The following is a 16,039-nucleotide window of genomic DNA, read 5'->3' on the forward strand; positions in this document are numbered from 1 at the left end:
TAGGATGACACTAGAGAGAGAAGCAACTCAGGGGTCTGGAAAAAAAGTATTCTTTTTATTGTAAGTGGATGGAAAGACTTATTACTAGAAATATCAATGACCAGAAGAGAGGCATAAAGGGAAATGACAATCTCTGTGATGCAATTCAGTCAACTTCCAGCCTTCCTCTTTACACTTTAGTGTGCTTTCTAAAATGACTATAGTACGTTTGCTGCTGTTGTCAAGATTTTAAGTGATTTCTACACCCTACATAGGGCTTGAACCCTGAGATCAAGAGTTGCACGCTCTACTGACTGAGCCTGCGAGGCACCCCTGTAGTAGAAATAATAAAAATCATCATTTGGGGCACCTGGGTGGCTCAGTCAAAAAGTGTCTGCCTTTGGCTCAGGTTCGGATCAAGCCCCTGCTCAGCGGGAGGCCTACTTCTCCCTCTCCCACTACCCCTGCATGTGTTCCCTCTCTCAGTGTGTCTCTCTCTGTCAAATAAATAAATAAAATCTTTTTAAAAATAAAAATAAAAATCATCATTTAAATTATAAACAAGCATGATATATATATTTAGTCAAATAATAATAAAGAAATGCCCATGTGTCTACCACCCAATTTAAGAAATGGAAAAATTAGGGACACCTGATTGGCTCAGTCAGTTAATCGTCTGCCTTTGGTTCAGGTCATGATCCCAGGGTCCTGAGATAGAGCCCTGCATCCCACTCCCTGCTCAGCAGAGAACCTGCTTCTCCCTCTCCCACTCCCCCTGCTTGCGTTCCCTCTTTTGCTATGTCTCTTTCTGTCAAATAAATAAATAAAATCTTAAAAAAAAAAAAAAAAAGAATTTCAGAACTGAATTTTCTCAACTTCCAGGACAAACCTGCCAGTCAGAATATACTGACTATGGAAATACTGGAAGACAGTTAGCATTATTTAAGAAAAAAAAAAAAAAAAAATTGAAGATCTACATATCCTATGATGCAGTAATTCTATTCCTGAGCATATATGCAAAAAATGTGTATACATATGTAGATATATACAAGAATGTTCTTGGCAATATTGTTCATAAAAAATTAAAAACTGGAAATAATCCAAATGACTACCAGCAATGGAATAAACAAACTGGTTTCTTTACACAATGAAATACCATATAACAATGAAGATGAACAAAGTCAACCTGCACATAAAAATATGATGATCTTATAAACATATTGCTGCACTGAAGACACACACACACACACACACACACACACGAATTTGTATAAAATGATTCCATTTACAGGGCACCTAAGTGGCATAGTCAGTTAAGCGACCTCAGAGTCCAGAGATGGATCCATGATCACTTCAGAGTCTGCTTAAGAGTCTCTTTCCCTCTGCTCTCGCCATTTATTCCTCCCCCCTGTGCTGTTGCACTCCCTCTCTCTAAAATAAATAAATCTTTTAAAAATGATTCCATTTACAGTGAAGTAATTTTTAAAAAAAACAGATAATTTTAAAATTAGATTGTTTAAGAATGGATACATAGGTAGGAAAACTATTCAGATAAAACAAGGAAGTGATTACCACAAACATCAGAAAAGTGGCCACTCCTGGGAGAAAGACGGAGATATGACTGAGAAAGAAGGGAGGGTGAATGTCTATGGTACTGACAGTATTCTATTTTCACCCAAAGAGTTGTTACAATATATTCATTTTGTGATTATTCATTATACTGGATCTCTGTGGAGATTTTATATAAATGTCCTATCTTTTTGTTAGATTTATTCATATGTACTTTATATACTTGGTTATTATAAAAACTCTTTTTAAGTTGCATTTTCTGTTAGTTGCTAGTACACAGAAATACAATTGAATGTTATACCTTAATCTTACAGGCAACAACGTGCTAAATCCTCTTATTGATTCCACTGCTATATCAGCAGATACTCTGAGATTTTTTTTAATAGCCAATCATATCATCTGTAAATAATACCTTTGCTGCTTTCTAATATTTATCCTTTTGTCTTATTATACTGACTAGAATCTAGTTCAATGATGATCATATTATTTCATATTCCATAAAAATATTTTTAGGGGCACATGGGAGGCTCAGTTAAGCATCCAACCCTTGATTTTAGCTCAGGTCATGATCTCAGGGTTGTCTCCTGCTGGGCATGGAGAATGCTTAAGATTTTCTCCTTATCTTTCCCCCTACCCTGCCCCCATCTCATTTTCTTAAAAAAAAAAAAAAATTAAAGTAGGGAACAAAAAAGAGACATTCCAGGTGCTGATGGTCCATCCCAGATTTACTCTTCCAAACACTCAACATTCCTTCTCTTCTCTCAGAAAATAAAATCCTCCTGGATGAAGGAATATAGCTATTCTAACAATTTAAATTTCTCAACTCTTAGAACCACATTCAGTTCATCCACACAGTCAAATTAATCCATTTGCAATATAAGTCTATTTATAATTTTCAAATGAGGTATACAATAATTAAAAGAATGCAAACTTAATTATTTAGAGCTTAATTATTTAATACTTATATAGCACTGAGGGACTGAAAAGCACTTTACAGGAAAACATCAAAATTTTCATATAGTCCCAATATAACAAAAGCAGTGAAGGAAAATAAACCTCATTGATAGCTCAGACAATGATGTGATGAGGAAAATACTAGAACTCCTCAGAATTATGAAGATCTAAAACAGAGCCTTTGATTCCCCAAGCCCATTTACCCATCTGCCATAAGCAACTGCTTCTCTGAAAGAGTCCCAAGGTACATTCTCATCCTCATAAGTTGAAAAATATCCTCCTTTCTTACTTGGGTATCTCAGAAGGTAACCCATGAAGTCCCATTGTTGGTTTTCTTCATCTATTTGGCTTCTATAATGATACTAATTTATATCACAATAACAATTTGTACTTCTGGAAATTAAAATGTAACAACACTGGTACAGCCAGTTCATCAGAATCCCATCCTGGTCAATGAAGAGGATGACACAGTCCTGACTAATCAAAGTCACGTCAGGGGGTCATATAAGTTCTATCGTTACTTCCTGGTACAGATGAGAGCTTCTAGTTTCAAGAGATTCCTCTACCAGGGATTTCTCCAGGATTCAAATTTCTCTAGCAAGTACCTTACCTAGGTTTTTAATGCCATGAACTAGACTTTCCTTGGATTTGCTGGCCAGAGGACCACTATATTTCTGACCCAAAATTAGATATTTAATGTTAATGTGCCCTTCAGAAAATCAAGCCAAATACTCTTGTGGATGGACTTCTGTCTGAATGGGCATAGTCAGAAATGTTACAATTTGTAAAAGATTTGGTTTCATTAAAATTCACATTCAAACTCCCAATTAATCAATAACATATATTTTGCTAAAAATTCCAGTGCTCCCAAGGGGGAAAGAAAAAAGATATTTGTGACCCAAGTGATAAAACGTTCAGAAGACTCAGTCATCTCTTTCTAAAGATATCTGCCCAACATGGACTTAAAACTCCAAAGTGAAGCTGCTCAAAAAACTGTTTCAAATCAGTTGTTGTGAACACCTGAAATAAGTGGGAAATTTTCCTGGATTTTTGTTATAGTTCTTACTCCAAGATGTAAAAACAACTAAATTAAATCTATAATGACCACACTCAAGCATCCCTGTCACAAACCAAGAATGACTTCTTGAGTCTGAAAAATGACACTGTATGCTTATCAGAACTCATGCAGACTCATCCAGCCATAAATAATCCATTGTACATACAAACCAAAAAAAAAAAAAAAAAACCACAGAGAAGTTCAATGTTGGACAACAGATAAAGTAATTGAGAATGGGGCCTTTTATACAACCTAGTTCTTCCTCTATTGCAGCATACTCTGAATCCTTAGGTTTCATTTTATTCAGAAATGAAAAACTTGGAAGTCAGACAATGGGGTCGAGAATGGGTATAATGAATCTATTAAATGTGGTAATGGGAAACATTAGGGAATAGAAAAATGTTAGTACTGGCTTTTTTCAATAGGAAGAGTTTGTTGCTAAATTTAGCTTTAACAGACAATAGTTAATTCCACTAAAAATACCTGGTTGTTTATTCTTTCGAAATAAAAATTTAGAATTAGCTCTTCAGGTAATACTCAAAGTCTAAGTACATTTGAATAAAATCCTATCATATTAAACAGAGCTGTATGGACAAAAAAGTTTCAAAAAAACAGACAACCTAAGTAATAATTCCTCGAAGCAAGAAAAACTAATCATATTCATCTTTGCACTAATAAGAAATTCTTTAGCATCACTCTGATTAACCAAACTACCTCAATAGTGATCATTTGGCAGCCTAATGGTGGTGAGAAGAAACAGATTTGAAGAACTTACCTTGAGAGCACAAAAGATGCAGGAATCGCCCATGCACTTGTGAGTTGTAAGCTGCCTAAAGCTACGTCGGAAGATGTCCAAGTGCCATAAAACCTGGCAAAAAAGGGAGCAAATACTTCATTACTCTACAAAAAGCCTCCATTTGATCTTAGAGTCAAGAATTTAAAAAAACATAGGTAATGACTATAGAATATATCTTCATTCCCAAGAGAAAAGCTCATTCTAGTATATTAAAACAAATGTCAAAAAAGGGTAAGGTAGCTAACATGAAGGACAGATAACTATATTCTAAAAAACACATTAATTTGAAAATGAAGGAAGTTTACACAGAGAAAATAAGGTATAACATACATCAAATGTGATCCTGAAGTGTTAATTTATGGGTTAAAAGCTGCAGAATAGGGTATATTTAAATGATCCACACAAGAAAAAAAAATTTTTTGGAACAAACTTTTTTTTTGACATATAGTTGATACACATTACATTAGTTTCAGATATATAACATAGGGATTCCACATGTCTATATGTTATGTTGTGCTTACAAACACAAGTGTAGCTGCCATCTGTCACATTCATCACTATTATAATACCACTGACTATATTCCCTATGGTGTTCCCTTTTTATTACCATGATTTTCTTTTAAGGTTTTATTACTCTTTTAAGTAATCTCCACACCCAACCTGAGGCTTGAACTCACAACCCTGAGATCAAGAGTCACATGCTCTACCAACTAAGCCAGCCAAATGCCCCTCCCCATGACTTATTCATTCCATAACTGGAAGCCTATATCTCCCACCCCACTTCACCATTTTGCCCACCCCCCCATCTCCCTTCCCTCTTACAACCATCAGTTTTTCTCCATATTTATAGATCTGATTCCGCTTTTTGTTTATCATTTTTTCGCTTTTTAGATTCCACATGTAAGTGAAATCATATGGTATTGAAAACTTATTTAGAGCTTGAATTATAGTGGAGAATTTTGTCTTTGCTAGATTTCTCAATTTTTGGACCTTTCTGAGAGATGTATGACCTTCTTTATGTCAACAGAATAAAAAAATGGTGATAGCAACAGTGATAAATCATGTTCATAGTATGTAACCTAGATATGATGTGATGAAAAGGATACTTTATTTTTGTGGTCTTCCTCTCAAGACCCAGAAGAGTCTAATGATGAGAAACATATCAAACAAATTCCAATAGTGGGACATCCCACAAAATACATGAACAGTATTACTCCTCAAAATTGTTAAGATCATCAAAAACAGGGAAATTTTGAGAAACTGACAGAGCCAAGAAAAACCTAATGAGACATGACAAGTAAATGGAACTGTGGTATCCTGAATGGGATCCTGGAACAGAAAAAGATACTAGGCAAAAGTTAAGGAAATCTGAATACACTATGGACTTTAGCTAAAAAAGAAATGGTATAATATATAGCATAATGCCTCAGGAAGCTCCGCTTGCTTAGAAAACATTTAAATGGCATCATATCTGAAAAGGCACTGTACTTCTGGAGCTTCTTCTTACTTACGTGTCTTCAAAGTATATATTCCAGAAGTTCTTCAAAATACATTGTACTCCCAAATAAGTAACATCTTTCTATAATAAACATAATGGTTTCAATACATCTGTGGCCAACGTAGCATTCATATCAAAAGTCAGAATATGGGATGCCTGGGTAGCACAGTCAGTTAAGTGTCTGCCTTCAGCTCAGGTCATGATCCCAGAATCCTAGGATCAAGTCCCACATCTGGCTCCCTGCTGGATGGAAGCCTGTTTCTCCCTCTGCCTGCTGCTCCCCCCGCATGTGCTCTCTCTCTCAAATAAATATAAATAAAATCTTTTTTAAAAAAGATAGAATATTAGTTTATAGAAACAATTATTTTCAACTTGTAACACGATTACAATAGGCACTCCAAAACCATCAATGACTCAATCTTTAAGTATGGATTTATAAATGTGTGTTCGTGTGTGTGTATTATGTGTTCCATATGGCACTGAAAATTAGAACAGAAAGTCATAAATATTGTTGTTTCAATACAGACAGAGCATACAGGAAAAAACAGAATTATAAAAACAGGACTGTGGCCAGGAAGGAGATAAACACACACCTATATCAACACTTTTTTTTTTTTGCCTGCTCTTTTTTTTTTTTTTTTAAGATTTTATTTATTTATTTGACAGACAGAGATCACAAGTAGGCAGAGAGGCAGGCAAAGAGAGAGAGGAGGAAGCAGGCTCCCTGCCTAGCAGAGAGCCCAATGCGGAGCTCAATCCCAGGACCCTGGGATCATGAACTGAGCCAAAGGCAGAGGCTTTGACCCACTGAGCCACCCAGGCACCCCTCTTTGCCTGCTTCTAAAATCCAAAAGTATTATTAGTTTATGCAACGTCACTCAAAAAACTCACATGCAGCATCTGTGGAAAAAAAAAAAATGAACAAACCCCACCCAACTGCCTTAAATTTGTGGTAGTAATGAGGGAATATAGTTAAATTCTTTCTCTAGGCTTAACAGCATAGGATTTTTTAGCGTTTTCCAACAAAAATTTGAAAACTGAGAGTATAACACTTTTTAAATTTAATTTAATTTAATTTTATTTTATTTTTATAACACTTTTTTTAAAGTAATCTGTTAACTCAGTGTAGGGCCTGAACTCACAACCCTGAGACCAAGAATCAGATACTCCACTGACTGAGCCAGCCAGGCACCCCAAGTATGAAACTTTATTACATAAATAAGCTTGTAAAGAGTCTTATATTGCAAATGAGGAAACTGAAATACTATTACCTGTCCAAGGTCACAAGTCTACAGATAAACTAAAACTAATTCATAAGTCTAGTGTTTTGTTTTGTTTTTTAATTTTATTTTTTTAAAGATTTTTATATTTATTTATTTGACAGAGAGAGAGAGATCACAAGTAGGCAGGGAGGCAGGCAGAGAGAGGGGGAAGAGAGCCTGAGGCGGGCTGATCCTAGGACCCTGGGATCATGACCTGAGCTGAAGGCAGAGTCTTTAACCCACTGAGCCACCCAGGCACCCCCCCGTGCTTTTTTAAAAAAAAAAGATTTATTTATTTATTCTAAAGAGAGGCAATGAGAGAGAGCAGGAGAGAGGGACAGGGGGAGAAGTAGAGAAAGTCCCAAGCAGACTCCACACTAAGCACAGAGCCCGACTCGGGGCCTGATCTCACGACCCTGAGACCACAACCTGAGCTAAAACCAAGAGTCAGTTGCTCAACCAACTGAGCCATCAGGGCCGCCCCCTCCATTTTTTTTTTAGATTTATTTATTTATTTTAGGATCTCCTGGGTGGCTCAGGGGGTTAAAGCCTCTGCCTTTAGCTCAGGTCATGATCCCAGGGTCCTGGGATTGAGCCCTACATCAGCCTCTCTGCTCGGTAGGCAGCCTGCTTCCCCCCACTCTCTGCCTGCCTCTTTGCCTACTTGTGATTTCTGTCTGTCAAATAAATAAATAAAATCTTAAAAAAAAAAAAAAAGATTTATTTTAGAGAGAGTGTCCACTGCTTTTTATACCAAATACATTGCCTTGTCTTTTCTTCTCTCATAGCAACTTCTTTTCTCATTACATCTGAACAATAACACTAATATTTTACCCAAGCATAATTATCTTGGGTGGCAAATTTCATTTACTCTTATTCTGAGGAGCAGAAAAGAGGGGAAAGTAATTGCTTGAAAGGTAGGCCAAAGGGGATGAACTTAACATTCTATGTGCATGACAAGGCAAAGAAGGCAGGCAGACAAGAAGCTTTGGGATTCTGTTATCACTAGTGTGGCAACCAATACCAAAAGGAAAAATCTAGTATAGACAATCACACCTTAGGGGAATTACTTTCCACTACATTTGTTCAAGCATATCTGACCAGACACCAATCATGAACCACTACAAGAGAGCTCAGAGGAAGGAGAAGAAGAAATGGACAAAGACTGGACTCCATTCAGTGTATATGCTAAGAGCCTTCTAATGAAGACGAGAGTAATATACCTAGAAGTCTTTGACTAGTGGAAAGAACTTTGCTTTCTTTACTAGAAAAAAAGCAAGTAGGGCGATACAATTTGGTCTCCAAAGGTAAAAAAGGAAGCAAAAAGAAAATCAACAAACAAATATTTTTATTTTAAGATTTTATTTATTTATTTGACAGAGAGAGTGCACAGCAGGGGGAGCAGCAGGCAGAGGAAGAGGGAGAAGCAGGCTCGAAGAGCAGGAAGCCCAATGTGGGGCTCGATCCCAGGACCCTGGGATCAAGACCTGAGCCAAAGGCAGACGCTTAATGACTGAGACACCCAGGCGCACCAATAAACAAGTATTAAGATCATCTTGTCTATGTATTTTCCCCTTCAGGCAGGTAAGTAGTAGTAGTCACAGTTATTATTTCTGTTATCATTATTAATCCCTTTTTCCTCCAAATAAGATAATTATCTCGAAGAGATAAGTACCTTGCCTAAGATCACACAGATAGGCTTAAAAATGATCTCAGTCTGCTAACCTTAAACAGAGACCATCAAGGATTATATTTAAAAGAGTTATTGGGGGGATCGAGCCCCACATCAGACTCTCTGCTCCGCGGGGAGCCTTTTTCCCCCTCTCTCTCTGCCTAACTCTCTGCCTACTTGTGCTCACTCTATCAAATAAATAAATAAAAATCCTAAAAAAAAAAAAAAAGAGTTATTAGAAACATAGCATCAGCAACCAAGAGTCAAAGTTCACCAGAAAGAAAGAAATTGCCCTTACCTGCAGGGCACTGTTGAGGAAGCAGCTGTTTTGTCCTGGCTCATTGCTGAGGCCTTTGCTGGGGGCTATGGAGGTTGAGCTTCGAGGTGCAAACATCCCTTGGACACTACCACGGCCCCCTGAAAAATAATTTCTTTTCCAAGACATTATTGTTCACATTTAGCTTGAAAACTCAGAAAAGGCTTTGTATCTTTTTGGGAAAAAGTTTCTGTCTGCTGACGTCCTGACTTATAAAAGAGAATCCAGATTTCAATGAATTTATGTTGAAATACTTTGAGTTTACAACCTTCCAAACATCATCTGTGTAGCTCAAGGAACTCAGGTATCTTCTTAGATCCACATGACAGAGCCATGCCCGACTTGCTCCAAACAATGCCCAGAATTTAACATGGCACAGTACTAACATAAACAGAGAAATCCTTAGGTATTGTGTCCTTCTATTTTTCTTGAATTGCCTCCATAAATTAGTGGTGAAGTGGCTGTTGTCCTCAACTCCAGCAGAATCCAGGATCACGGTAGCATGTATTTCTTAGACTTATTGATGATGCTTCTTGTAGACTGAAGACTTTTCCCAACTGGAAGAAGAAGCAGACAAATAAGCAAGAATCCAATGCAACCCTCCTCACCTTCTGTATTCCTTGTCCCATCATCATCTAAAGTAAAAACTCAAGTTCTAAACAACTGACATAAAATCCACAAAGGTAAGAAGTATGTTGGAATTATTCACGGTTTTTTTTTCTTAATTGCTGCTGTTCTTTTTTTACTACACCCCTAAAGTCTTCTATCATTCCATCCAGAATATCAGAAGTCTCTTCTCTTCGTTTCCTCTGTGACTAGAATAGCCAGCTCTGCCAGAGAGCTTTAACAAAAAGAAAAAAAAAAAAAAAACAACTAAAAGCTTGCGTCACTTAATGACTCTACTGGCTTTGTGCTATTCTGCCAAGATCAACGTTGCCTCACCTCTCACTATAAACTTGAAACCTTGGCAAACAATGACCCCCACCCCACCCCGAAGAAAAACCCCAACAACAACAACAACAACAAAACCCAAAAAACCTTAACAACAACAAAAAGGAGAAGCAGTCAAGCCAAAGAGGAAAGGAAAAAAAAAGGTCTGAGCAGATTTACTTTCATAGGAAACTTCTCTGAAATTTTCTAGAAGAAAGTTGATTGGGACAAAAACAAAACAAAACACCAACTTTCCAAAATCAGAGTAACAAAAATATTACCAAGTAAACATATACCAGATGAAGAATTGGAACAGTTTCTGTTAGATATTATGAATAAAGAAATTTTTAAAGGTGTTTTATGTTTACATGTTCATGGCTATGAAAGCCTGTTTAAAGGGGGGGGAAGGCCAAGTTATCAGCCTGGACTCTGTTCTGAGGAAAGATGTCCCATCTCAGAGAAACACTCAAGGCAAGTAAGCCATATGTCCTTAACATCAAGTCCTAGAGAACTAAATCTCCTGCCCTGTTTGTGTGTTTTATTTTTGCCAGAGGATCAGAGAGATAATTTGGGTTACAAATAATGTAATTCTCAGATTAAATCTGAGGCACTCAATCAGTGGCCATTCACTGACCAACATTAGTTTTCAACTAATTAAAAATGCCAGTGAAGCAACAGGGGAGAAATACCAAAGCAGACACCTTTCCTGGAAGGAAATACTTCTATCTCCAGCTTTAAGCTTTCCTATAAGGCTACCATGTCCATATAAGGAAAAAATTAAGACTGTTAAGTATTAAATTTGGTTAGCAACAGTTCCCACACTTCTCCCTTACTTAGTTCCTATCATCAAATGAACCACCTAAAAAGCAAAAATGCTAAAGCATCTTAATCATTCTCTTAAGAGATCACCTAGCACTACCCAGTATATCCAGTGGAAAAACTGAGGCACAGGAACATTAAATGGTTGCACAAGACTGTTCTTTCCCTTCTCTAAATTCCCAGACTATTTATAATCTACATGTCACAATTAAAGTATTTGACTACACACTGTAGTGTCATATTATTCTCTATTTGTTTTTATTACTCTCTATTTGTTTTATATGGTATCAGTCATATATCCCAAATGACTGTATGAAATAAAATACTAACTAGTGTCAGACAAATACTAAACACTATATTTAACATTCTTTATTTACTCTTTACAATAGCTCTATTATGAGGTGTTAACAGTTCCATTTTACAGAACAGCAGTGAGACTTAACTTGCCCAAATCAACTAGTAAGTGGCAGAACTAGAATTTTTTTAACTATTATAAATCTGTGACTTTAATTATGTATTTTATTAGACTTTCAAAAGCTCCTATCATAGTGCTATTCATAAGGAGGAACTCAATAAATACTCCCTGATGATTAGCATGGCACCAGGAAGGATCCCATATCTCCCACACAGATTAAAAGACCCTCAACTCTCTATACACACCCTCATACACACCCCATTCAGAGCTACTAAGCAACTTCAACAAGCCAGGCAGCATTCCTTCAGCTCAACCGCTGCAAAGGAATGACAAGTACCAAGCCTCTACTTTGCTCACAGCCAAAAGGACTTGGCAGACAGGTAGGGTTTCCAGTATCCACATTAGGAGCTTACTGAAACTCAGGCTGCCCTATGATAACACACCCCTGAGTTCAGGGAGCAAAGGGGGGGGGAAAGGCAGTCACAGGAAAAAAAAAGATTCTCAGGCTCTGAATGGCAGCATTATGTAGGGTAAGGCAAAAAGCTCTCACACTGGCTCTAGGTGTGTCAGAAACTAAAGGTGAGAGCTAGAAAGAATAGGGCCAAGACAGGGAGTAACAAATGATCCCAAGAAATACTGATGACAAAACATTTCACTTAAGGTGTAGGTCCAACACCAAACAACATAATCCTTCTACTGTGCCATCTAGTAAGATATATGACAAAAGTTTTACCCACATGGGGTGCCTGGGTGGCTCAGTGGGTTGAGCCGCTGCCTTCGGCTCAGGTCATGATCTCAGAGTCCTGGGATCGAGCCCCGCATCGGGCTCTCTGCTCAGCAGGGAGCCTGCTTCCTCCTCTCTCTGCCTGCCTCTCTGCCTACTTGTGATCTGTCAAATAAATAAATAAAATCTTTAAAAAAAAAAAAAAGTTTTACCCACATCAATCTATAAACCTATTTTTAAAAAGAACTTCTTAGGCAATATTCAAGTATTTAGAGGTAAAAGAGCATGTCTACACCTTACTCTGAAATGGTTCAGAAGAAAACAAAATATATATATATGGGTGTGGGTATGTGAATATTTGTAAACATGGAGAGAAAGGGAGAATGGTAGAGCAAATATAGCAATAATGTTGACAACAGGTAAATGTGGCTGAAAGGGATATGGGAATTCTTTGTACCATTTCTTGTAACTTGTAACTTCACTATAAGTTTTAAACCATTTTTTTAAGTTGAAAGAGAATGGATATCTGCAAAAAAAAAAAAAGAATTTAAAATTATGTAGAAATTACTTTGTAATGTACGTAATATTCATGATTTAATGCAAAAATGACTAAAATCATTAAGCTGGTAGATAATAGCCAGAAGATATTAGCAATCCCAAATTAAAATTTGAAAAAAAGAAAAAGGAGAAAAAGAGAAAGATAAATTCAAAACAGTATAGATATGAGGGTAAAATAAAATGGAATAAAGCTTTAATACTATTTCTATGAAAAGGAGAGTTTAAAATACAGTATAATGTCTAGTTGTTCTAAGAACAAGTGATGTTGAATAATTACGATATTATACAAATGGGACCAAGATTAAGCTTGGAGGTAGAAGACATGGGTTCAATTTCCACATTTTTACTACTTTGTGTAATTCTAACTACTTAAACATCCTGAACTTTGTTTTTGGCTCTGTAAAACAATGGCACAACACCGATTTAACACACTGGTTAAGATTTACTAATAAGCATGCCAAAGTGCTAGCAAGTTTGCAAAACAGAGGATGAATAACGAGTTCCACTGAATGAGCAAACCGCTATGCCTAGAAGTATAAAAGTAAATTCTGGTTTGGGGACCTCAGGATACTAGAAAGTTGTGAGCCACCAGGAATAAGTCCTCTAATTATATAAAAAGAACACTAGGCCTTACATAAGACAAGGGATGTATCAGAACAATTTATCTACGTGCTTGGAGAAACATTTGAATTTTATTTAATTTTTTTTTTTACAATTATTTTTAAAATACGAAGTTTAACTTTCTATTTGTAAAAAGGCAAACAGTTGAGCCTACTACAAGGAACACTGTAACATTTTAGAAGGTCTACAAAGAATGACCATGTCCAATTGATAAATGATTCAAATGGAAAAACCATGATGAGTATCTGAGTTTCTAATGAAGGAACAGTAGCCCCATTAAAAGTGATTAACGCCAAAAGTAATACAAACATTACGAAGTCAAACTGCACTACACTGAGATATCCAAACAATTAACCAGGAAAGTGGCTCGTGTTTCTAGTTTCTATTATTCCAGATAGCAGTTTACTTATAATTTACTCAATTATAACTTATATATATATTGCTGGTTTACTTATAATTTGCAGTTTACTATAAGCGTCTGCCTTTTGGCTCAGATCATGATCCCCGTGTCCTGGGGTGGGCTCCCAGGACATCAGGCTCCCTGTTCAGGGGGAGCCTGCTTCTCCCTCTACCCCCTGCTCATGCTCGCTCTCTGTCTCTCTCTCTCAAATAAATAATAAATAAAATCTAAAAAAAAAAAAAAAAAAACTATATTGCCCTGATAAATCAACAAGCAACTACCTCAATTCCATATGTCAATAATCCCCAACTACATGTATAGTATCTTGTTTGTGGCTTTAACCCACTGAGCCACCCAGGCGCCCCAAGAAAAAGAAAGAACTTATAAAATGAAATGACAGGGGTGGCTGGGTCGCTCAGTGGGTTAAGCTTCTGCCTTTGGCTCAGGTCATGATTCCAGGGTCCTGGGATCAAGCCCTGAATTTGGCTCCCTGCTTCTCCCTCTCCCTCTGCCCTCCCCCTGCTGTGCGCTCTCACTCTCTCTCCCTCAAATAAATAAATAATTTTTTTTTAAGATTTTATTTATTTATTTGACAGAGAGAGATCACAAGTAGGCAGAGAGGCAGGCAGAGAGAGAGGGGGAAGCAGGCTCCCTGCTGAGCAGAGAGCCCAATGTGGGGCTCAATCCCAGGACCCTGGGATCATGACCTGAGCCGAAAGCAGAGGCTTTAACCCACTGAGCCACCCAGGTGCCCCAATAAATAAAATTTCTTAAAAAAAAATTCCTTGACTACCCCGAGCCTGAGATATAGCACCCATTTCTTAACTCCTATATGTTTTCAATAATTTTTAAAAGATCTATTTAAATTTTTATTTAAATTTAAATTTATTTAAATTTAATTTTATTTAATTTAATTTTTAATTTTAATTTTAAAATTTTAAATTAATTTTAATTTAAAAATTAAATAATTTTAATTTTAAATATTTTTAATTAATTTAAAATTTAATTTAAATTTTATTAAATTTATTTAAATTTATTTACATACACAGTGGGGGGAGGGGCAGAGGGAATAGGGAGAAAATCTCCAGCAGACATTCTACTGAGCATGAAGCCCTAAGACAGAGTTCAATCTCAGACCCTGAGATCATGACCTGAGACCAAATCCGGAGTCAGAGGCTTAACCAACCCAGCCACCAAGGTGCCCCAAAGTTTTCCATTATTTAAGATCAGTGTTTCCCTTATACCAATGTTTCTATGATCCTCCCCGCTACCTATGTTACCCTCCATCCCTAAAGGGTATGGAGTTTTATCCCACCCCATTTGAGAACAGGGACTGGATAGAGGTCAGAAGCCAATTGTGTTATATCCATATATCTGTTATTGCCAGACATATTATCACAAATAATTTTTTTGAAGATTTTATTTATTTATTCATGAGAGACAGAGAGAAAGAGAAAGGGTAAGGCAGAGGGAGAAGGAGGCTCCCTGCAAAGCAGGGAGCCCAATGCAAGACTCAATACCAGGACCCTGGGATTATCACCTGAACCAAAGGTAGATGTTTAACCCACTGAGCCACCCAAGCACCCATAGTATCACAAAAGTTTATCAAAGTTTTTTCCATTTGTCATATAATCCATCTTTCTATCTATAAATTGTGACTCTACAGTCTATGAGCTATATATTTCTTAACTTTCCAAATTAATTGTTTCATCTTATCAAGGAAGGTATTTTTATATTAATATGACTCAGTTAAAACTTCAGGTTTTCCTCACCATCACTATAAACATTTTAGGAGATATTACACAGCTTTGGGCTGGTGAGATTCTAGGGAAGTAGTTCTTTTTTTTTTTTTCCTTTTTCTTTTGATTTATTTAAGCAATGCCTGGGTGGCTCAGTCAGTTAAGCCTCCATCTCTTTGGTTTCAGCTGAAGTCACTTTCTCACAGTCCTGGGATCGAGCCCATATCTGGCTCAGTGGGAGAGGGAGAAGTAGACTCCCTGCTGAGCAGGGAGCCTGCTATGGGGAACCATCCCAGGACTCTGAGATCATGACCTGAGCTGAAGGAAGATGCTTAGCCCACACCCAAAGGAACCACTATACCCAGAGTGGGGCTCAAATTTATGACCCTGAGATCGAGAGTCACATGCTCTACAGACTGAGCCATCCAGGCACCACCCTAGGGAGGTCTCTACAATTATATCCAAGAGTCATATCCTTGGACACTTAGTTTTAAGAAAAGAAAGAAACTTGGTGAGCATTCATTATTTGTTTGGTGGCAGTTTTCCTCATACAGTTTCAATATAGAATCTTAGGTGCCTGGGTGGCTCAGCTGGTTAAACATCTGCCTTCAGCTCAGGTCATGATCTCAGGGTCCTGGGATTAAGCCCAGCGTTGCTGGGGTCCCTGCTCAACCGGGAGTCTGCTTCTCCCTCTGCCCCTCCTCCTGCTTGGGCTCATGCTCTCTTGTGC

The 16,039-nt window shown here is 37.3% G+C and overlaps 1 protein-coding gene across 3 annotated transcripts in view; it reads right to left on the bottom strand.

Annotated features, from left to right (window-relative positions):
• LOC111145257 (ubiquitin specific peptidase 54) overlaps nt 1–9,960 on the bottom strand; it is a 58,401-nt gene extending 48,441 nt beyond the window's left edge. For 2 of the 3 annotated variants that reach the window (XM_022500055.1, XM_022500054.1), the window contains exons 1-2: nt 9,086–9,960; nt 4,335–4,427 (exon numbers count right to left, since the gene is read on the bottom strand). In XM_022500055.1, coding sequence (XP_022355763.1) covers nt 4,335–4,427; nt 9,086–9,232 — 240 coding nt within the window. In that variant the 5' untranslated portion in view covers nt 9,233–9,960. The remainder of the gene's footprint in view (nt 1–4,334; nt 4,428–9,085) is intronic. The other variant, XM_022500053.1, reaches the window with a different exon arrangement.
• Between the last annotated feature and the right edge of the window lie 6,079 nt (nt 9,961–16,039).

Source organism: Enhydra lutris, unplaced genomic scaffold (genome assembly GCF_002288905.1).
Source record: "Enhydra lutris kenyoni isolate GAN:26980312 unplaced genomic scaffold, ASM228890v2 scaffoldscaffold12, whole genome shotgun sequence".
Lineage (NCBI taxonomy): Eukaryota > Metazoa > Chordata > Mammalia > Carnivora > Mustelidae > Enhydra > Enhydra lutris.